The 24533-nt window shown below is 44.0% G+C and overlaps 1 protein-coding gene across 2 annotated transcripts; it reads left to right on the forward strand.

Moving 5' to 3' along the window:
• Positions 1-53: 53 nt before the first annotated feature.
• LOC124012333 (ATP-dependent DNA helicase Q4-like) lies at positions 54-24237 on the forward strand. 2 transcript variants are annotated; one of them, XM_046325831.1, is made up of 26 exons: positions 54-170; positions 289-391; positions 3940-4027; positions 4152-4185; positions 4491-4591; positions 4933-5085; positions 5288-6522; positions 6725-6824; positions 8014-8197; positions 8582-8701; positions 11905-12069; positions 12176-12268; positions 12549-12685; positions 12810-12893; positions 13101-13289; positions 13776-13958; positions 14653-14851; positions 15589-15866; positions 16144-16281; positions 16440-16791; positions 17016-17145; positions 19062-19228; positions 19414-19576; positions 20524-20698; positions 21044-21152; positions 23636-24237. In XM_046325831.1, the coding sequence occupies exons 3-26, from the start codon at positions 3944-3946 to the stop codon at positions 23755-23757; spliced, it is 4695 nt and encodes a 1564-aa protein (XP_046181787.1). In that variant the 5' UTR covers positions 54-170; positions 289-391; positions 3940-3943; the 3' UTR covers positions 23758-24237. The 2 variants fall into 2 exon arrangements, with proteins under 2 accessions (XP_046181787.1, XP_046181788.1); XM_046325832.1 differs by lacking the exons at positions 54-170; positions 289-391 and adding an exon at positions 1792-2183.
• The last annotated feature ends 296 nt before the right edge of the window (positions 24238-24533 follow it).

The following is a 24533-nucleotide window of genomic DNA, read 5'->3' on the forward strand; positions in this document are numbered from 1 at the left end:
GTTTCATTTTCTCAGCAGCCTTTCGATTGGTAGATTACTGCATTCCATTTTAAAGCGCGCTAAAATAGTGGAAACAACATATACTCAGCACGACATAAAATTCTCCTTTTCTCTAAGCTGATTTAGGCTCTTTCAAAGCAGCGTTTAGGATTCTTATTGCCAGCAGTCAGGTAAGAAACTGCTGATTTATTTTGCTTGAGATTACGGTATATTGGGACTTTTTGAACCCACTGTTGTAGCAAAGATGTTTTTAAACTAACCCATTGTTTTGTCTCTCTGTGGTTGTAGCTTGCCTACATTTTAGGGCTGGGCGGTATACTATACAGTATTTTACGATCTACCGGGATTGATGCACGGACGGGATTGCGTTTTTACTTTACCTTCTATAAAGGTATTTGAATGTTGTTTTTATGTGATACGTGGTGTGTAACGTCCATTTGTATAGCTTACTTCGCTACTTGATTCCTCTCTCACTCAACTCAATTGAAATCAATTCAAAGGGCTTTGTTGGCATGGGACACGTATTGTAGAGACTTGCACAGACAGCTGTGTGTTATTTTATTAGTTGGTTGTGTTGTACTTACCAGTACCCAGTGTTCGCGGGGTCCGACATGCCAATCAACTTGCTATCTGTCAATCACGGGAATGTCTGGAATGTTCTGATGCCGGGCATCCTGGTGGAGTGGTGTGGTTTAATTTGAATTTTTTATAGGGTATCTTTCATTAATTTAGCGTGGGCTACGGCCAAACAGTAGCCTATGTGGAATTGGGTTAATAAACAGGACATTCGTAAACTCAATTTTCAGTCTGGACAATTGTTCCTTTATGATCTAGCTAGTTCATTACAATATGTTTACATTGCCAAACCAAGTTAAATAGATAATAAACAAAAGCAGACCTGCCAAACCTGTCCAACTTTTTAGAGTAGTAGACGCGCGCGGTACATTGGAATTTTGGGGTTTCTTTCCCCCGCACGCTCGTGCACGCGCTGTTTGAGTCTGATCGCAATTCTAGAATTGGATCAAGTCTATAAAAGGTTGGAATACTTGTCTTTCTTGACAGCATTCCATTAATACACATGGTCAAATCCACTAACAAAATCTAATTAGAAAGAACACACAAAGGGCCTTTATTCTTGGAGTTGTTTTTATTTTATTAAACACATAACACGTTGTTTGTTTAGGTACAAATGTCGTATCCAATTATACTTTTGTAACTCTATGATAAGAATAACAAATGTTTGAAGCAGAGCATCAGTATGAAATATATATGCTATCCATAATAACGAAAAAGCTATGATATGAAACAGTGGGTGAGAACAAATATTCTGGCGACCTTCAAATGTTCAGGAAATCATTTCCTAGACAGATTTGCCTGGTAGCTAGCAGATTTAGCCTTATGTATCTGGGGATTAGGGTAGATTTCTCTGTGGCAATCATTGAAACCTTCTTGGTAGAGGGCACTCAGCATGTCTGTACCGAGGGAGGCTCTGTACTGGGGTTTGTTCTTGGAAACGAGACTGAATATTCGTTCGCAGTCTCACACTCGCACAAATGCGACCAGTTATTTTTAGTAATTACATTTAATTTATTTCACTAGCAAATGCGAGTGAACTGCTGACACTTTAGAGCTCACTGAATGTCCATATTATGTTTGCTAACGTTAGCTTGAAACAATTCGTGTTTACCTTTCCACAACATTGGGTCGAAGAGGGATTTGTCCATGCGTTTACGTACAGTGGGACGGTCGGCAAACTCAGCATCACAACAAACAGGAGGAGGGGTAGACACCGGGTAGCTACGTCGAATAATGATGGAGATTAATACACGTCCGTTGACACAACTCCGTACATTTCTGTGTGTTGCAGCTCGAGAATCGGGATGTTAGATTTACTCAGTGGATTTATTTTTCATTAAAATGTTTTTTAAAAACAGGCCCTATTAATTTCTGCGTACTTTTAACCCGGATCTCGTACCTGCATACATGGACAGATAATTGCGTAGTTGTTACGCAAAATGCGTGCATATTGGCAGTTCTGCAAAAGCTAAGTAATCAATCAAAAATGAACAATAGCATTACACTCCGTTTCAAAGGAATAGACACATTTCAAATGAGATATTATGGCTATGTACAGTGTTATAATGATATGCAAGAGTACAAAAGGGAAAATAAGTAAACACATGGTTTGTATTTACAATGTTTCTTCACTGGTTGCCCTTTTTCACAAATCTTGATGCTGTGATGAGACAGTGGTATTTCACCTAATAGATTTGAGAGTTTATCAAAATTGGATTCTTTGTGGGTCTGTATGATCTAGAGGGAAATGCAAGTCTCTGATATGGTCTTAAATGTGGCAGGAGGTTAGGAAGTGCAGCTCCCTTTCCACATAATTTTGTGGGCAGTGTTTTCTCTTGAGAGCCAGGTCTGCCTAGGCGGCATCTCTCAATATCAAGGCCATGCTCACTGAGTCTGTACATAGTCAAAGCTTTCCTTCATTTTGGGTCAGTCAGTGGTCAGGTATTTTGCCACTGTGTATTCTCTGTTTAGGGCCAAATAGAATTCCAGTTTGCTCTGTTTTTTGTGAAATTCTTTCCATTGTGTCAAGTAATTATTTTTGTGTTTTCTCATGATTTGGTTTATTCTAATTGTGTTGCTGTCCTGGGGCTCTGAGGGATATGTTTGTGAGCAGAGCCCCAGGACCAGCTTACTTAGGGGACTTGTCTCTCGGTTCATCTCTCTGTAGATGATGGCTTTATGGAAGGTTTGGGGAATCGCTTCCTTTTAGGTGGTTATAGAATTGAACCTCTCTTTTCTGGATTTTGATCATTTGCGGGTGTCGGGCCTAATTCTGCATGCAGTCTCAATTTGGTGTTTGTCCCATTTTGTGAATTATTGGTTGGTGAGGGACCCCAGACCTCACAACTATAAAAGCAATGGGTTCTATAACTGATTTCAAGTTTTTTTTAGCCAGATCCTAATTGGTATGTTAAATTTTATGTTCCTTTTCCATGGCGTAGAAGGCCCTTCTTGCCTTGTCTCTCAGATCTTTCACAGCTTAAAAATCAACAAAGCATGAGAAGACTTTGCCTTTGTTTTGATTTGCGTTCAGTCAACATGGTCAATTCAGCCATAGTGATGACCGTTTCTGAGCAAGTTGGCTCTAAATCTTGTTAGCTGCTAATCACTAGTTCGCTATGTACAGTACTGAATCACAACAAACGTAATTAGCTATACAGCCTGATAATACCAATGAATGTTTGTGCAACAGTATCTTCTAAATCAAAAAGGAATACGCAAAGCATGAATATGTTAGCAAAATGAAGTAGCTAACAGAAAACATTTTAATGTAACCAAAGATAATTGGGTCCCCTAGGAAACACTTCTTTGGTTCCTACTAATTAGAATAATCATATTTCCATGATGCCAACAGTTCACCCAATTGTTTTGCTCTAAATCGCAATTGCAACATTTGGTAAAAAATAAGGCCTATAAGTGTGGAAATGATCTGAAATGAGTGCAGGAAATACAGAAATTGATAACCAATTTGTTGTGGTTGAATAGAACAGTATAAAACGATCAGAATGGAGAAAGACCCATTGAAGTAACTTAGCATGTATGTGTTGCCACCCTGGGATCACTCACCACTCATAAAGAACATGTTAAAAAACATAAAATACCATCATACCACCATTTAAAAATATATATATATACTGTGATATGGTAATTTGGCCATATCGCCCAGACCTACTAAATTTTCATTTCAAGTCTCATATGTGGCTCTAAAATAATAGTTCGCTACTTTACGTTTATAATGAATGATAGCATTGTCTGACTTGCAGTTTTACTGTCATGAGAGCCAGCTGTTTAGATACAGTTGAAATCCCTGGCGATTTTATAATATTGCTTATTTTTCATTTCAACAAACGTTGATGCCTACAGAGTGATGGATCGATACAACGATGTGAAGATTCTTCTGAAAACCTGGGAGCAGTCATTTGTTCAAGAACATCAAAGAAAGCCCAACAAGGTACTATATCTAGCCAGCTAACTATCTATAGGTAATTAGCTATTCAATTACCATGTATTACTAACCAGAGACCTACAGTAACTAACTCGTATAGTCTTTCTCACTGTTGTGTCCTATTATTCAGGGTGATATTGACGCAGCCCCAGAAGAGGCTAAAAGTAAGTGCATGCCAATATTTTAACTGGCTGAAAAATCAGATCTGAAACACGGGGGAGAAATGTTGCTGCTCTTAGGCTTGTGTTCATTGGTTATCACCATAGCAAAACATTTTGTAACCGATTTAAAATAATAATAAAAATTTAAAAAGTTTCTTATGGGACAAATTCAGGTAGGTCCCTCCCTGTTTTGGCCGGTTTGCTTCCGTTTGCTGCCTACTGAATAGGACTCGGGTATTCTTCTATAATTCATTTCAGTTACTAAAATGCGTTGCTTTGAGTTTTGTGTTTCTGCATGCGTTTCACAGAGCTCTACAAAGAATATCGAACACTCAAGCAAGCGAAAGAAAACGGCAACAATGGGCATACAGACCCAACACCTACCGCACAGACTCAGTCATCTGAGAAGGTAGGTTATGTTCACTGTAATTATATTGTTATAAAACTTGTCATCCACAGTTATTAGTTAACTGTGTTTTTTTTCTTTTATACATTTTTTTACTTTTAAATGAATGATAATATCCATTTACTGCTTTGTTAACCGAAAGGTTGCTGGGTCGAATCCCCAAGCTGACAAGGTAAAAATCTGTTGTTCTGCCTCTGAACAAGGCAGTTAACCCACCGTTCCCCAGTAGGCCGTCATTGAAAATAAGAATTTGTTCTTGTCTGACTTGCCTAGTTCAATACATTATTATTATTTTTTTGTTGTTGTTGAAGAATACCCATTTTTTAAATGTTTTCTCTTTGAAGGAATCCGATTGCTGGGGCACTCACCTGAACCGTAAGAGCATGCCGGTGGCTGCCCCCAAACTAACGCTGACGCCCAAGGACAAGGAGTCCCTCCAAGCCTCGGCCCAGTACTTTGGCATGAAGCTCAAGTCAAACCTGGGTGCTCTAACAAAGGTACAGTCTGTGTGTAGTTTGGCTGGGTCTAGTTCCACACGTTGTTTTTTGCAAACTCTGTTGCATACATTTGATTTTGCATCCTGTTAGAATAAATTGCAAACTACAATTGCTAGTTAATGTGATGATGGAGATGTGGGGAATTTGGACCTCTGCCATTTTGAATATATACATTTTTTCCTGCGCTATAAACTGTTTCTAGGAGAGACCGGTTTCTCTGAAGAAGTCGTTCACGCCACGTCGAACACCTCTGAAGTCCTGGAAAGACGGCCAGAGCCCAAACCCTGCAGCTGGTGCTGCAGGCAGCGATACACTGTTATCCCCTCTGCTAAAGCCAGCCAACACACGTCCACACCTCCTGGCCTGTCCCGTGCAGACATCGACAGAACACCCACAACAGCCCTTTGAGCCAATACCAGCCTTCACGCCCTCCACGCTGTGGTCTCCTGCAGCGGGGGCATCCTCATCAGACAGACCGGCAGGAAGTAGGGCCCAGCAGCTCAGACAGACCTTCACCAAGAGGTTATCCTCTGTAGACAGCAGCTGGCTCGAGAGATGTCAGGTGTTTGACGAGGTGGGTGTCGCGGAGAAGCCGGTTGTGGGTAATTTGTCTCTCTCCGTGGTGTCGGAGGTAGATTCACCACCGGCCAAAGGGGGAGGTGTTGGCGAGGGAGAGAACCCAGGACGTGCCGCCAGTTCCTTTGTCATACCTTCCATGCAGAAAGAAGGGACAACTCTCCTGGGGGAGAGGGCTTCCAAGAGTACCATGCCACAGGCTCTGCCTTTTTCAGACGAGCAACAGCCCAAAATTGGTTGTGGCGTAACGTCTGCAGCAGTCCCAGCCAGTCTGCGGTCCACTGGACAACACTCCTCATTGGGGTCTGGCTCCGGAGAGGGAAAGGATGGAGAAACCAGACCAGGTCTCAGAGGACAGGCCGAGGGCGGAACGTCAGAAGAGACAGCCATCGGCGCCTCCACCGCCAAGAAATCTCGAGCAAGGGCCAGAAAGGGCCGGGTAGGAAGGGTTGAAGAGAAGGCGGAGGTGTCGACGCAGCCACCACAGAAGGCCGAGGGTGACGAGCTCGGGCCGGAGAAGAAAGGTACGAAGAAAAAGGCCAAAAAGAGGCAAAGGGACCTTGACACAGATGGAGAGAACCCTGACGACACAGAGAAAGGGGGGGCGGTGAAAAAGAGGAGAACCAAAAAGGTTACAGAGGCTACAGTTGATGGCAGGAGTCCCAAAAAAGTCCCCAGAGTGAGGAAGAAGAAGGCTCAGACGGGTGATGGAAATGCTAGCGAGCAGTGGAGCGGTGATGTCACAGAGAAGGAAGCAGTGAAGCAGAAACCAAGGGTTCCACAGGAGAACCTCCTAGGAGAGGTGGATGAGGAAGATGTCAAAGCTGCCAGGAACAGAGGGAGCAACACTATGAGACCTAAGTGGGTTATACTCTATTACCCTTGGACTACTAAATATTTCAACAAACAATATTATTTAGATTTACAAATTGATCTATGCGCTCTTGAGAGCCCCTTTTTTAAATACATATTCCTCATTGACTGTAATTGTCTTAACTATCTTATTTTTAATAATCTAATTGTTTTGTAATTATGCGATTTCTCTTTCGCACCATCTGTCCAGACCCACCAAGAACTCGGACTGTAACTTTGTAAGGATCAACCTGAAAAATAAGTCTCATGTCAAAGGATACGCATGTAGGGGCGCTGGCCTACGGAAGCAGGTAAGGAAACTAGTACGGTTGGTACATAATGTGCATTCAGAAACTATTCAGACCCCTTGACTTTTTCCACATTTTGTTACATTACAGCCTTATTCTAAAATGTATTAAATCATTTTTTTTACCTTCATCAATCTACATACAATACCCCAATGTATAAAAAATTGAAGTCACATTTACATAAATATTCAGACCCTTTACTCCGTACTTTGTTGAAACACCTTTGGCAGCGATTACATGCTCGAGTCTTCTTGGGTATGATGCTACAAGCATGGTACACCAGTATTTGGGGAGTTTCTCCCATTCTTCTCTGCAGATCCTCTCAAGCTCTGTCAGGTAGGATGGGGAGCGTTGCTGCACAGCTATCTTCAGGTCTCTCCAGAGATGTTTGATCGGGTTCAAGTCGGCTCTCGCTGGGCGACTCAGACATTCAGAGACTTGTCCCGAAGCCATTCCTGCGCTGTCTTGGCTGTGTGCTGAGGATCGTTGTCCTGTTGGAAGGTGAACCTTTGCCCCAGTCTGAGGTCTTGAGCGTTCTGGAGCAGGTTTTCATCAAGGATCTCTCTGTACTTTGCTCCGTTCATCTTTGCCTTGATCCTGACTAGTCTCCATAATCCCTGCTGCTGAAAAACATCCCCACAGCATGATGCTGCCACCACCATGCTTCACCGTAGGGATGGTGCCAGGTTTCCTCCAGATGTGACGCTTTGCATTCAGGCCAAAGTTCAATCTTGGTTTCATCAGATCAGAGAATCTTGTATCTCATGGTTTGAGAGTTCTTTGGGTGCCTTTTGGCAAACTCCAATCGAGCTGTCATGTGCCTTCTTACTGAGGAGTGTCTTCCGTCTGGCCACCTACAATAAAGGCCTGATTGGTGGAGTGCTGCAGAGATGGTTGTCCTTTCGGAAGGTTTTCCCATTTCCACAGAGGAACTCTGGAGCTCTGTCAGAGTGACCATCGGGTTTCTAATACCTGCTTTTGCTTTTTTGTTATGGGTCTAAAAACCTGTTTTCGCTTTGTCGTTATGGGTTATTGTGTGTACAATTGAATCCATTTTAGAATAAGGCTGTAACGTAACAATGTGGAAAAAGTCTAGGGGTCTGAATACTTTACAGCATACAGTCCCTGCCTAGAAAGACAGTACGTGTATATATGATATCAGAACATTTTATCCTGTTTTTCTCTGTTTCAGTTGACCATGGAGAAGTTCCAGCTAAAGGGGGAGAGGTTTGGAGGACCAGACTCGCGGTTTAGAGGGGGAAGAGGCAGAGGAGGGTTTAGAGGGGGAAGAGGCAGAGGAGGGTTCAATCATCCAGGGGACACCTGCTTCAAGTGTGGAGGCACAGGGCACTGGGCTATGAACTGCAAGGGCAGAGGTGAGCGGTCACAGCACAGACCGAACATGGTTTGAAGCTGTGGTAGCTAAATTGGCTTGTTTCGATGAGTGGTTCTTTAGAAACTAATTTCATTGACCACATCACGCTTGTCTTTACTACGTTGATGCATAAGAAATACTGTGCTAAAAAAAAATATATTTGATGCACCTGGGTTCTGTTGAGGAATGTGCAACATTACAGAACATTCAGTTGGAAATGTATTTTGCTCAACAGATCTGATTAGCTGTCCTTTACATGTGCAAGAGGCATTTTCAACTTTTGAACGCTTCTCCTTACTGAATACATCCCTGTATCCTGTGAATGTTATATATTGATTCTAATAAATAACCCCTATTGAACCTGTTTTGCCCTTCCTGTTTCTAGTTGGAGCTCCAGTAGACAGTGCTGCTGCTGATGAGGCGTCTGCGGTTGAGGAGCCCTTCGAACTGCCAACCTTGGAAGAAGTTGCCCGGGCAACGGGAACTCTACGTTCCGAGCCTCGGGGTATGCTATTGTCACCCCTTCTGGCGACGAGATCTACATCAGTGAAAATGTTGAGGCAGGCAGATTCTCCCCCCAATCAAAATATCTGCAAGGGTACACCCCAAATGGCACCCTATTCCTTATATAGTGCACTACCTTTGTCCTTAGCCCTATGTGTGATGGTCAAGAGTAGGGCACTATTAAGGGGAAAGGGTCCTATTTGGGACATATAACAGTTTTCGGACCCCTAGACCTTTTCCACCTTTTTGCTACATTACAGCCTCATTCTAAAATGCATTAAATAATCAATTTTCCTCGTCCAGCTACACACGATACCCCATAATGACAAAGCGAAAACAGGTTTTTAGAAAATGTTGCATATTTATTAAAAATGTAAAACAGATACCTTATTTATATAAGTATTCAGACCCTTTGCTATAAGACTTGAAATTGAGTTCAGGTGGGGCATCCTGTTTCCCTTGAACCTACTTGATGTTTCTACAACTTGATTGGAGTCTACATGTGGTAAATTCAATTGATTGAATTTAGGCACACACCTGTCTATATAAGGTCCCGTAGTTGACAGTACATGTCAGGGCAAAAACCAAGCCATGAGGTCGAATGAAATGTCCCTAGTGCTACGAGAAAGGATTGTGTCGAGGCAGAGATCTGGGGAAGGATACCAAAACATTTCTATAGCATTGAAGGTCTCCAAGAACACAGTGGCCTCCATCATTCTTAAATGGAAGAAGTTTGGAACCACAAAGACTCTTCCTAGAGCTTGACCCCCGGCCAAACATAGCAATTGGGGGAGAAGGGCCTTGGTTAGGGAGGTGACCAAGAACCCGATGGTCACTCTGTCACTTCTGATGTCCAACGCAGGAATGGCTTCGGGACAAGTCTCTGAATGTCCTTGAGTGGCCCAGCCACAGCCCGGACTTGAATCCGATCAAACATCTCTGGAGAGACCTGAAAATAGCTGTGCAGTGACGCTCCCCATCCTACCTGACAGAGCTTGAGAGGATCTGCAGAGAAGAATGGGAGAAACTCCCCAAATACTGGTGTGACAAGATTCTAGCATCATACCGAAGACTCGAGCATGTAATCGCTGCCAAAAGGTGCTTCAAGAAGGTACTCAGTGAAAGGGTCTGAATACCTGTGTAAATGTGATATTTCAGTTTTTACATTAAAAAAAAAAACATTTGCAAACAATTCCAAAAACCTGTTTTTGCTTTGTCATTATGGGGTATTGTGTGTAGATGAGGGGGGGACAATTGAATAAATTTTATAATAAGGCTCTAACGTAACAATGTGGAGAAAGTGAAGGGGTCTGAATACTTTCCAAATGCACTGTATTTTGAAGCATCACAATAAGCTGAATAGACAACTTAGAAGTTGGACCAATCAGAATCTTCACCATACACTCACTCACTTTGTTGATAAGGGTCATTTTTCCAGTGTATCTGTCAGCAGTGACTATTTCTCGTTATGACTGTAACTACTATTCCCTGAAGGAGGGAAATGAGTTACAACATACTATGGGGAGTTGCACTTGCGACTTCAGTTGAAGGATCTACAATCACTCCTGACAAGGCCAATGAAATGCACACCTTGCTGGAAGCCCCGCCTACCACAGGTGATAAGCGTGAGGCTCGGATTCATTCTTTCAATTTAATACCGCTCTTCCCCGAGCCCAGGAACGGGCGGTGTGGGGCCAAACAGATGTTGTACCTTGTTTCCCTCCTCCAGGGAACAGTAGTTATAGTTATAACGTTACATTCCCTTTCAGTTAGTCTTTTGGTACAACGTACTGTAGAGTTTCGCCCCAAGCCGACCCCAACGGATACTAAATGAAACTGCCCATGGCAGACCACCCAGGCCTGACCCAGCCAGATGCGACAGTCTGGGTATTTCCACACGGCGCGCTGCCTAGTGATTTTCCCCTGTCCCAGCCATAAGCACCCTGAGGCCAGTGACATCCAAAAGAGAACCTCACATCCGTGATGTCCAACTCAACCCTTTAAACAACGCCCAAGACGCTGCCAGACCCCTGGTGGAGTGGGCACAATCACCACTAGGTAACCTTTGCCCCCTAGCAAAACAGACAACAAGTTTGTCACATAACCAGATATCCCGTGTCTATTCAAGGTCTCTTTGAGTAGCCTCTCATAACTGGCGGCAGAGCGCACAGCAGCCGGGTTGGCCGCCGGCAGCCCACACACACCACACCCCACGCCCAGGCGACCACTTAATCCATCTTCGCTTTCTGCACCTCGGTCCCAGCTGAGGTACTGGCATCCGGGAAAGGAAAGTCCCCATCGGTAATTACAAGCTTCCTCCATAATACTACCCCTCTTTTCGGGGAGATTGCCGAAGTACAGTGTCGTTTTCTTAGTCATCTTACTCATTGCACCAGAACATTTTGAAGAATAACTAATTGTTTGTGATTAGAAAACTTACGAGAGCAAGTATATGTCAAGCCAAGACTTCAGTGGGTAAAATGTCACTGCTAAGACCACTCAGGTATGGTCTCCACGGAAACGATCAACGTTCATTTTCATAGATCGGGTTACGTCCCAAATGGCACCCTATTGCCTATAGAATGCCCAGATTTTTTTTTCTCCCCTGGCCCATAGTGCACTACTCTCAACCAGAGCCCTATGTAGGGAATAGGGTGCCATTTGGGGTGTACTTGGAGTGAAATACAGCTCCACAAACAGACAATGTCCAGTGAAAGTCGGAGCGTTTGCGCAGACAGAAATCAAGCTTAAAATAAGCCTAAAAAAGTAGATGCCATCTAAAGCAGTAGATGCGCATAACAGCTCCTACAATGTCTGGCAAGGCAATGATGTCATGCTACTAAACTAACCTGCATGCCAAAAGGTCAAAGGGCTCATTCTTACCCCCCTGCAATTCTCTCACACCGTTTATTTCCTCCCAGTTCCCTGCCCATAACAACTGATTTAGATTCAGTTTCTCCTGACTCCAATTCAAACCTCAGTCATAACAAACTCCACGCCAAAGCTGACTCCAGACCAGTGGAGGAGGAACTAATTAATGACATCTGTGTACATGAGGTCCCCCTGTCTATGTGTGGGTCCCAAATGACACCCTATTCCCTTTTTATGATGCATTACTTTTGACCAGGGCCTATAGGGCTCTGGTCAGAAGTAGTGTACAGTAATAGTATGCATCCGTAATGGCACCCTATCTCATTATTACAGTGGCGCCCCCCATTGTTAGAGAGGAGAATGAGGGTCTGGGGGAGAAGCAGGAGGATGGTGGTGATGAGGTCTTGTTGAATGTGATCAGGCCGGATTACGAGCGCCTGCTCCCTCCGCCCCCCATGCAGCCCCTCTACCCCCTAGGGGAGGACGGCAAAGTACAAGGTACCCCGTTTTTAAAATTATTAATGAATGAATCTAAACTAATCAATCAACCAGTACAGTGTAATTTATACTCCTTTTGACTTCCAACTAAATGTTGTTTCTGCAGCGGTGCCCTCTGAAGTTAATGAAGCACTTAAAGACTTTGGGTACAAGTCTTTCAGACCAGGGCAGGAACAGGCCATCATGAGAATTCTATCAGGTATGCAGGAAGAGGATAAAACAGTTTCCTTTACCGTACCTCAGTTAAGGGATTTACATGAGAAGATGTACACATCCTGTAATTTCTCCAATAAATGTAATGACTAAATGTAAGTAGTTGCTTTCCCATATGCATGTTTGTTGTTTGTTACAAGCAGGGCCCCCACCCACTTTCACTCCCTGTGTGTGTGGTGTCTTGGGAGGGGGGGGGGGCTGAACAAATGACACTTACTTTGCAAGATAGAATATAACTTTGTCCATGGTTTATCTATTCTCTCCAGGTCTGTCCACGCTAGTGGTGCTTTCTACAGGCATGGGCAAGTCTCTGTGCTACCAGCTGCCTGCCTACCTCTATGCCCAGAGGTCTAACAGTATCACTCTGGTGGTGTCACCACTTGTGTCTCTTATGGATGATCAGGTAACGCCCCATATCTGTAGCCCCTAGTTATACAACACCTTATTGATACAGACATTGTCTTGTGAATGTCTCAAAATAAGTGATATGAATGAAATACTGAAAGCAAATTATTTTGTCTCCTTAGCTTTCTGGACTCCCATCCAAGCTGAAAGCGGCTGCCATTCACTCCAATATGTCTAAAAAACAGAGAGAGGTTGCCATTGAGAAGGTACTGTTATCCTCTTTCAATCCGCTTAGTTAGAGCATAGTTTATCTAGGCCTAAACCTTATGTGTTGTGTGATACCATGAAGATACCACTACAAGGATGTCAGTCATATTTCCATTGCTGTTGATGTCTTATCTATTGTGATCTACATGATGACAGTTTTCTGCTGTGTGTGTGTGTGTGTGTGTGTGTGTGTCCTCGTCCTCCAGGTTAAGGCAGGTGAGGTCCATGTCCTGCTCCTGTCCCCTGAGGCGTTGGTAGGTGGAGGTCACTCTGGCTCTGGCTGTCTTCCCCCAGCTGACCAGCTCCCCCCGGTGGCCTTCGCCTGTATCGACGAGGCCCACTGTGTCTCAGAGTGGTCACACAACTTTAGGCCCTGCTACCTGCGTCTCTGCAAGGTGAGCTCTGATTACCACTTCATTCATATTTACCTCTATCCTAACCCACCATTTGGGGGACACTTGTACTAAAGGCAAGGGGAGTTTTTTTTTTCAAAAAACTTGCTTCTTTAGAATGATCCTGTCTCTCACCATAGCTGTAGATGGCTAACCCATGTGTGCCGTTCTACCCCTCAGAGTGGAAGAGCCCTGTACGTCTCTTTGACTGACTGGGTTTTAATCTAGGTTGTCAGTGCACCACGATGATTTTAGCTCAGTTGGTAGAGCATGGTGCTTGTAACGCCAGGGTAGTGGGTTCGATTCCCGGGACCACCCCTACGTAGAATGTATGCACACATGACTGTAAGTCGCTTTGGATAAAAGCGTCTGCTAAATGGCATATATTGGCATATATTATTATATATATTATCTAGATCCTCAGGTCTTAGGCCAGATTACTGAACACACAAGCATGGTTCACCAAACCACCTCCTTTCCATCTCCAAGGTGTTGAGGGACCGTCTGGGCGTGCGTTGCCTGTTGGGTCTGACTGCCACCGCCACCCTGTCCACAGCCCTGGACATCGCTCAAAACCTGGGCATCACTGACCAGGACGGTGTTGCTGTCCGCTCAGCCGCAGTGCCTAACAACCTGCAGCTGTCTGTCTCCATGGACCGAGACAAGGACCAGGTAGGGTACATGCCACCCACTAGACCAGGTAGGGTACATGCCACCCACTAGACCAGGTAGGGTACATGCCACCCACTAGACCAGGTAGGGTACATGCCACCCACTAGACCAGGTAGGGTACATGCCACCCACTAGACCAGGTAGGGTACATGCCACCCACTAGACCAGGTAGGGTACATGCCACCCACTAGACCAGGTAGGGTACATGCCACCCACTAGACCAGGTAGGGTACATGCCACCCACTAGACCAGGTAGGGTACATGCCACCCACTAGACCAGGTAGGGTACATGCCACCCACTAGACCAGGTAGGGTACATGCCACCCACTAGACCAGGTGGGGTACATGCCAACCACTAGACCAGGTGGGGTACATGCCAACCACTAGACCAGGTGGGGTACATGCCAACCACTAGACCAGGTGGGGTACATGCCAACCACTAGACCAGGTGGGGTACATGCCAACCACTAGACCAGGTGGGGTACATGCCAACCATTAGACCAGGTAGGGTACATGCCAACCACTAGACCAGGTAGGGTACATGCCAACGACACACACAAACAATGGAGTTTGCAATTTAATCCAATTTCATTGGTTCCATTGTGCCAGGAAAGCCCAATCAAGCACAGCTGAAGTATTTGAAAGCAAACAAATGGAATTTGAACCCAGGTCTGATGCTGTGTCTCCTGTCCAGGCCCTGGTGTGTCTGCTGAAGGGTGAGCGGTTTGGGTCTCTGGAGTCCGTCATCATCTACTGCACCAGGAGAGAGGAGACGACCCGTATATCTGCCCTGCTCAGGACCTGCCTGCAGGGGGTGCTGTTGAAGGAGTCTAACCGTACAGCTAGTCAGGAGGCAGATGACAACCCTGTAGGGAAGAAGAAGAAAGCTTTGGGTACCTGTCTGTCTGGGTTTGGCTGGAGCTGGGTTGATCTGGATGTTATATTTATCAACTGGGTGGTTAGAGCCCTGATTGCTGATTGCCTGACAGCCGTGGTATATCAGACAGTATATCACGGGTATGACAAAACATTTATTTTTACTGCTCTAATTCTGTTGATAACCAATTTATAATAGCAATAAGGCACCTCGGGGGGGGTTCATGGTCAATATACTCCGATGCGTTGTGCCTAAGAACAGCCCTTATATTTAACCTTTATTCAACTAGGCAAGGCAGTTAAAAACAAATTCTTATTTACAATGATAGCCTAGGAACAGTGGGTTAACTACCTTGTTCAGGAGCAGAACGACAGAACGACCTTGTCAGCTCGGGATTTGATCTAGCAACCTTTCGGTTACTGGCCCAACACTCTAACCACTAGGCTCTCACCCCCTTGTGCCTTATTGCTTAAATATTTGATTTGGATGTTGATATTCACAGAAGTCTAGGTAAAGGGCTGAATCTTGTCTTGAATCATACATTGATGACAATGGGAGACTAGGATTTTTGGAAACTGGACAATTTTCATTGCTATGATGCCGTTGTCAAAAAGTCTCATCAAAGTGCTAGGATCAGTTTTCCCTTTTAGATCATATTGAATCAGATTATATAGATATGCTAGATCAGCATTCCTACTCTGAGATGCTCTGTGACTATGGGCCCTGACACCTCTCTCTGCTGTCTGCCCTCAGCCAGGAAGAAGATCCGTAAGCCTCTGAAGTGGATGGCTGAGTCCTACCATGCCGGCATGTCGTCCTCCGAGCGCCGTCGCGTCCAGAACAACTTCATGTGTGGTGAGCTGCGAGTGGTGGTCGCCACGGTAGCCTTCGGCATGGGCCTGGACAAGTCGGACGTGCGCGGAATCGTGCACTACAACATGCCCAAGAGCTTTGAGAGCTACGTGCAGGAGATCGGGAGGGCAGGGAGAGATGGGGAACCGGCCCACTGTCATCTCTTCCTGGATCCTGAGGTTCTGTCTCCTCTCACTTTTTTCAGTCGTTATTTATTTCATAGTGTTGCTTTACTTTTCATCCAAATTCAAATGTGTTTCGATCACAACGTCTAGTAAGTAATAGTTAAGTGATGAATTGATATTTGGTGAGTAGTGTACAGGGGCTGTGCTACAATAATTTCCTTCAAATTATTAGGTTATTCACAAATAAATCTATTATTCAATAGCGTGCCAAGACATATGTGTATGCTCATTATGTTGATTAATCCTACGTTCTTGCCTGGTGGTGTTGTAGGGAGGGGACCTGCATGAGTTGCGGAGGCACATCTATGCCGATACGGTGGATTACTATACTGTGAAGAAGATGGTGCAGAAGGTGTTTCCTCCCTGCAGGTGTAGACAGATCCACCAGAACCAGCAGGACCTAGCCAGGGTAATGTTGGGTCTACAATCATCACACATTAACAGCCTATGACCATTATGTGAACCCCAATTTAATGTTTAGGATTAACCGTTTTTTAAAAACAAGACGTATCAGGCACAAAACAAACGGTATTTACATTTTTTTTTTCAATTCTAATCATGTCTTAGACCCAGGAGGAGGTTGATGACTCCGAGATGATGGAACTGATGGACACCTGTGATGAGAACCCAGTTGAAACACCGGAACACACAACAGAGACTGGTCAGAACACCCCCGTCGAGCAGTTGGAACAGGCCAAAGTTCCTACTGAGGATGTATCAACTTTTCAACCACTGGACGGAGAGCAGAAACACCCACCAGAGTCAAGTGTTCCATTTCCCCAGAGAGGGGATGGCGAACATGAAGAGGAGGAGCAGACAGGGGGAGGTGATGATTGGCCCACGACTAGGGTGTGTCGCACCCATGAGAGGGCCATACCTATGCAGGACACTGTGGAAGCCCTGGACATCACTGAGGAAGGTAGGTACCTCACTATACTGAACACAAGACAGGTGAAATATTTTTGCTTATATAGTTGACTCCAGGATCAGAAAACCGTAAATATATAATTAGAATGATATCCAACTTTTAATTCAGCTTTTTTTTTTGTCAAGACCAGTGAGTCTCCCGCCTTTTCCTCAGATATCAGACTGTATTATACAATAGACTTAAAATGATAGAACTTCAATCACTGTGTCTGTCAGGTTTGGAGACTCTGCTGTGCTATCTGGAGCTGCACCCTCAGCAGTGGGTAGAGCTGCTCCACCCCACCCTCTCCACCTGTAAGATGGTCTGTTACAACGGCCCGCATCAACTCCGCAAACTCACCAAAATGTAGGACATCACAAAACCAGGGTCATAGAAAAATGTGTTTTGGAGTTTGAGTTTCTTATTTGACAAGTTCTGCACAGTCACTCAAACACTTGGCCAGTCTGTTACAGTAGACCGTTTAGCTGTACCATACAAAGTCCTGTTTGCTGGGTTGTGTTTTTATATGTAGGTGTGTATTTCATACTCGTGATGTTATTTTGGTCCAGTAAAGGCAGCGGGACATGTGAGCGGTTTGGTGTTTTCATGTACAGGCAATAGATGACTAATGTTTACAATGTGCTTAAACTGTTTTTGTGTAGGTAAGTCATGTTTACAGTACCAGTCAAAAGTTTGGACACACCTACTCATTCAAGAGTTTTTGTTTATTTTGACTATTTTCTACATTGTAGAATAATAGTGAAGACATCAAAACTATGAAATAACACGTATGAAATCATGTAGTAACCAAAAAAGTGTTAAACAAAACAAAATGTATATTCTATATTTTATATTCTTCAAAGTAGCCACCCTTTGCCTAGATGACAGCTTTGCACACTCTTGGCATTCCCTCAACCAGCTTCACCTGGAATTATTTTCCAACAGTTTTAAAGGAGTTCCCACATATGCTGAGCAGTTGTTGGCTGCTTTTCCTTCACTCTGCAGTCCAACTCATCCCAAACCATCTCAATTGGGTTGAGGTCAGGTGATTGTGGAGGCCAGGTCATCTGATGCAGCACTCCATCACTCTGCTTCTTGGTCAAATAACCCTTACACATCCTGGAGGTGTTTTGGGTCATTGTCCTGTTGGAAAAACAAATGATAGTCCCTCTAAACTCAAACCAGATGGGATGGTGTATCGCTGCAGAATGCTGTGGTAGCCATGCTGGTTAAGTGTGCCTTGAATTCTAAATAAATCACTAACAACCTCACCAGCAAAGCACCATCACACCACCTCCTCCATGCTTCATGGTGGGAACCACTCATGCAGAGATCATCCATTCTCCTACTCAGCGTCTGACAAAGACGGCGGTTGGAACCAACTCAAATTTGGACTCATCAGACCAAAGGACAGATTTCCACTGGTCTAATGTCCATTGCTCTTGTTTCTTGGCCCAACCAAGTCTCTTCTTATTGGTCTCCTTTAGTAGTGCTTTCTTTGCAGCATTTCGGCCATGAAGGCCTGATTCACCCAGTCTCCTCTGAACAGTTGACGTGTCTGTTACTTGAACTGTGAAGCATTTATTTGTGCTGCAATTTGAGGCTGGTAATTCTAATTAACTTCTCCTCTGCAGCAGAGAACTCTGGGTCTTCCTTTCCTGTGGCGGTCCTTGTAAGAGCCAGTTTCATCATAGCGCTTGATGGTTTTTACGACAGCACTTGAAGAAACTTTCAAAGTTCTTGAAATGTTCTGGATTGACTAACCTTCATGTCTTAAAGTAATGATGGACTGTCGTTTCTCTTTGTGTATTTGAGCTGTTCTTGCCATAATATGGACTTAGTATTTTACCAAATAGGGCTATCTTCTGTATTACCCCCCCCCCTTACCTTGTCACAACACAACTGATAGGCTCAAACTCATTAGGAAGGAAATTAATTCCACAAATTATCTTTTAACAAGGCACACCTGTTAATTGAAATCGATTCCAGGTGACTACCTCATGAAGATGGTTGAGAGAATGCCAAAAGTGTGCAAAGCTTTTATCAAGACAAAGGGTGGCTACTGTGAAGAATCTAAAATCTAACTCTTTTTTTGGGGGGGGTTACTACATGATTCCATATGTGTTATTTCATAGTTTTCATGTCTTTATTCTATAATGTAGAAAAGTCAAAATAAAGAAAAACCCTTGAATGAGTAGGTGTGTCCAAACTTTTGACTGGTACTGTATGTTGAGGGGTGGAATCGGCATAGTGATGATGGATATGTGCCGTCTGATTGGCAGCTGCCCACCTGTTGCCGTAGTGTTAGCCCGAAAACGGCTGGCAGGGGAGCGAGTGGACACCTGTGATTCGGTCGACTTTGATGTGGTGGAGGTGGCAGACACTATGGGCTGGCAGCTGGGTCTGGTGAAGAGAGGCCTCAGACAACTACAGTGGGCCACAAACAGAGGTGTGTTTTTATAGTTAAAAAATGCAAACTACAGTGGAGCATAGTCAAAGATGGGTATGATTACAAATATAATATTATTTCCTACAGAATTTAAAGTGTGCCTGTGTGAGTGTTACATTTGGATAAAAGGGAGAAATAATGATACATTTCCGATCTCCATATCATACATCTCCTGTCTTCTCCAGGAGTCTTGGTGGAGTTCTCCAACCTGTCCTTCTACTTCCGTTCCTATGGTGATTTGACCCCGGATGAGATGGACTGGGTGTGTGAGTTCCTGCATGGCAGGGTGGTGGCCCAGGAGAGGACCAAACTGTACCAGCTCAAAGCCTGCTTCAAGGCCTTCCGCAGGTCAGCACCAACCTACACTACACCAGTATTCAGAACTCGTACCAACTCTAGGTTACACTACACCAGTATTCAGAACTCGTACCAACTCTAGGTTACACTACACCAGTATTCAGAACTCGTACCAACTCTAGGTTACACTACACCAGTATTCAGAACTCGTACCAACTCTAGGTTACACTACACCAGTATTCAGAACTCGTACCAACTCTAGGTTACACTACACCAGTATTCAGAACTCGTACCAACTCTAGGTTACACTACACCAGTATTCAGAACTCGTACCAACTCTAGGTTACACTACACCAGTATTCAGAACTCGTACCAACTCTAGGTTACACTACACCAGTATTCAGAACTCGTACCAACTCTAGGTTACACTACACCAGTATTCAGAACTCGTACCAACTCTAGGTTACACTACACCAGTATTCAGAACTCGTACCAACACTAGGTTACACTACACCAGTATTCAGAACTCGTACCAACTCTAGGTTACACTACACCAGTATTCAGAACTCGTACCAACTCTAGGTTACACTACACCAGTATTCAGAACTCGTACCAACTCTAGGTTGCACTACACCAGTATTCAGAACTCGTACCAACTCTAGGTTACACTACACCAGTATTCAGAACTCGTACCAACTCTAGGTTGCACTACACCAGTATTCAGAACTCGTACCAACTCTAGGTTACACTACACCAGTATTCAGAACTCGTACCAACTCTAGGTTACACTACACCAGTATTATAGCAACAAATGTGACCGTAGACACATCCTGGTTACCTGATTTTCATGGTTTTGTAGGGCTGTTATTGGAGCTGTTAACACAATGATGCTTGAAGTATGTTTAAGACATTGATATTTATACACATTGTGTATTAGCCTTTACTTGGAAAGGTCTCTGCCTGCATCGAGTTCTGCCACACTGTATGTCTCTCTGCAGCGTTGCATTCAAGAGCTGCAGTGTCTGTACGGACAAGCTGGACGAGAGCAGAAGCCTGAAGCTGAAAGAGCTTCTGGGGGATTACTTTGATAAGAGGAGAGAACTGGACCTGAGCAGGAAGTTCCAGGAGGAGAAGGATGGCGAGGACGAGGAGGAGCTGTTGTTGAAATGCAAGGTTCGTCTGTCCTAAAATTCCCTGATGGCTTTTACCAAGTGTAAGTGAAGCTAATGCCTTTAGCGAATTCTAAATGTAATAAAGTACCTGTATAATGAATGACCTAATAATCTGGTAAGAGCAGGACTTTCCCATTTAGAGTAACATAGTGAGTTTACAATATTTCTACTTTATATTGTATGTGCTTGAAGTTTAATATCTATACTGCATGTGGATTGTGTAAATTATTTTGTCTAAATCTGTTTATTGTTGTCAGCACCATTTCACCAGGTCAGACTCCTGCCTGGTACATGTAAATGTACTATGCCAATAAAGGTGATTCTGATGGCTTTTGTTGGTCTTCAGATGAAGGACTTCGAGGGTCAGATCAGAGCAGACATTCAGAGTTTCCTGGGCAACCGCAGTGATGAGAAGTTCTCTGGCAGAGCCGTCGCTAGAATATTCTTTGGAATTGGTGAGTTTCCTTTTTTTTTTTTTTTTTTTTGTTGCAAACATCCATAACTACTTCAGTGTCTAATGGTACAGTATGCTGGCTCCTTGTCACTAGGGGTGGTGGTGGCTTGTTTAGTGCCATATGTCTGAACTGTATGGGCTCAGTCGTGCCAGTCAGTTTTATGCAGTCAGTGATGATCATTGATTAACTTGTCCAACTTGAGCCTACATGATCTAAGGTCATGCAGTTTGGTGCAGTCCACTGCACCCTGAAGCCATTGCAGGAGGTTCATTCCTTTAGTGTTTTTGCTTGACCCACTCAAACGTGGCCAAAGATATGACTGAAACTGGAACCAACTTTGTGGCCTTGACTCATAGCTACACTACAATAGTGTAGGCCTAAGAGTATAGAGTGTGATATTTAATTTATCTGTCTAACCTATTGATTGTAGACATATGTTTTCAGTGTGAGGGTGTGATACAGAGTTGGGGTAGATAAAAGTTTTTTATTTTGTGTGACGGATCAGCTAGTCTGAAACACCTTAACAAAGGCGAGAGAAATGAACAGACCGGAGGCAGTGGTTGTGGTTCCTTTTCTTTCGGATTGTCTCTCAACGGATTTTCTTTCGCCTTAACAAAATAATTCCAATACAAGGTAGCGTCCATCGCTGAAACGGCATTCAAAAAAATCGAAAGGTACACAAACTAAACGGCCGTGGCCAAAAAACAACAAACGCCTCCCCTGGTCTTTAGACTATCGTAAACACGTCATATTTACAGGGCGAACGCTTCCCTCTATCTATAGCCTGCCTTGTTTAACATAGAGCCAAGGTGCGTCAGATGAAGAAGCTTTCTCTGAGGTAGCAAAGTCTGACGTCCTCACAGGTCCCCGTGTCTGCTCCCAATCCCCCCGAGCTCATCTCCTGGCACACCTATATAGAGGGAGACACCAAACCAATCAGTGGGCCCAGGTGTGTACTAATTGGCTTTACACTGTGTAGCTGTCCCCTGAGGAGGGTGCTGCCGTATCTTCCCCCAGCTGGTCACTGAAACCTATAAACAATGGCTGCTATATTGACACTGCCAAGTTGAAATAAGACTTGTTTTTGGAAAGCCGCTTTAGTAAGTCAACTGGATCGCCCTCTATAGTGGCAGTAAGTCAACCGGAACGCCCTCTATAGTGGCAGTAAGTCAACTGGAACGCCCTCTATAGTGGCAGTAAGTCAACTGGATCGCCCTCTATAGTGGCAGTAAGTCAACTGGATCGCCCTCTATAGTGGCAGTAAGTCAACTGGAACGCCCCCTATAGTGGCAGTAAGTCAACCGGAACGCCCTCTATAGTGGCAGTAAGTCAACTGGAACGCCCCCTATAGTGTCAGTAAGTCAACTGGAACGCCCCCTATAGTGGCATTAAGTCAACCGGAACGCACTCTATAGTGGCAGTAAGTGTGTTATTGACTTGTTAATTGTTTACTCCATGTGTAACTCTGTGTTGTCTGTTCACACTGCTATGCTTTATCTTGGCCAGTTCGCAGTTGCAAATGAGAACTTGTTCTCAACCAGCCTACCTGGTTAAATAAAGGTGAAATAAAAATAATAAAAAAATATATAGTGTCAGTAAGTCAACTGGAACGCCCTCTATAGTGTCAGTAAGTCAACTGGAACGCCCTCTATAGTGTCAGTAAGTCAACTGGAACGCCCTCTATAGTGGCAGTAAGTCAACTGGAACGCCCTCTATAGTGTCAGTAAGTCAACTGGAACGCCCTGCCCTCTATAGTGTCAGTAAGTCAACTGGAACGCCCCCTATAGTGGCAGTAAGTCAACTGGAACGCCACACTCTATAGTGTCAGTAAGTCAACTGGAAACGCCCTCTATAGTGGCAGTAAGTCAACTGGAACGCCCTCTATAGTGTCAGTAAGTCAACTGGAACGCCCTCTATAGTGTCAGTAAGTCAACTGGAACGCCCTCTATAGTGGCAGTAAGTCAACTGGAACGCCCCTATAGTGGCAGTAAGTCAACTGGAACGCCCTCTATAGTGTCAGTAAGTCAACTGGAACGCCCCCTATAGTGGCAGTAAGTCAACTGGAACGCCCCCTATAGTGTCAGTAAGTCAACTGGAACGCCCCCTATAGTGTCAGTAAGTCAACTGGAACGCCCCCTATAGTGGCAGTAAGTCAACTGGAACGCCCTCTATAGTGGCAGTAAGTCAACTGGAACGCCCCCTATAGTGGCAGTAAGTCAACTGGAACGCCCCTATAGTGGCAGTAAGTCAACTGGAACGCCCTCTATCAGTGTCAGTGTCAGTAAGTCAGTACAACTGGAACGCCCTCTATAGTGTCAGTAAGTCAACTGGAACGCCCTCTATAGTGTCAGTAAGTCAACTGGAACGCCCTCTATAGTGTCAGTAAGTCAACTGGAACGCCCTCTATAGTGGCAGTAAGTCAACTGGAACCCCTCTATAGTGGCAGTAAGTCAACTGGAACCCCCTCTGTCTTTTGTTTTCAGGGAGTCCATGTTACCCAGCTCAGACCTTCGGCAGGGACAAGAGATACTGGAGAAAATACATCCAATTTGATTTTAATGAAATCATCCGCTTTGCTATTCAGGAGATCATTCGATTCAAGTGATGAAATACCTACTCTATGTAAAAAAATAAAAAACATGTTTTAAAAAATATATATAAAAATAAATCTTACTTCTGCTGCAACCATTAACATTTTATTATTATTTATAAATGGCTGTTTTATGGTGTGGTTTCTGTATTTTTGTTATGTTTGTTTGGTGTACTGTACATTTCATGTAATGTTCTTTGTATGCCAATTTAATAAAATGTATTTTGTACGAAATGTAAGGGTAAGTGCTTGATGTTATTGAAACTCGTGTATGCTCAGAACACTTTGAAGGTTGAAAAAGGCTCTGGGTCAATGGTTGACTGAGTTTTACAGTATGAGTCAAGTGCATTGCATTATTATAGTAGCTACACTACTGTTGAAAAGTTTGGGGTCACAGAGTTCTAGGCAGAGTTCCTCTGTCCAGTGCCTGTGTTCTTTTGCCCATCTTAATCTTTTCTTTTTATTGGCCAGTCTGAGATATTGCTTTTTCTTTGCAACTCTGCCTAGAAGGCCAGCATCCCGGAGTCGCCTCTTCACTGTTGACGTTGAGACTGGTGTTTTGTGGGTACTATTTAATGAAGCTGCCAGTTGAGGACTTGTGAGGTGTCTGTTTCTCAATGTGTGTTTTTATTTTATTATCTGAAAAAATAATAACCATTTGAGAAGTTGTACAGCTGTATTTATTTCTTTTATAACTCAAGATAATAAACCTTATCTCTTTGTCGACTGTGAACTTTGTCAGGTAGCATGCATTCACTGTATGGAGAGCTATGTTCATATGCTTGCAGTCC

The sequence above is a fragment of the Oncorhynchus gorbuscha genome, linkage group LG24 (genome assembly GCF_021184085.1).
Source record: "Oncorhynchus gorbuscha isolate QuinsamMale2020 ecotype Even-year linkage group LG24, OgorEven_v1.0, whole genome shotgun sequence".
NCBI classification, from domain to species: domain Eukaryota; kingdom Metazoa; phylum Chordata; class Actinopteri; order Salmoniformes; family Salmonidae; genus Oncorhynchus; species Oncorhynchus gorbuscha.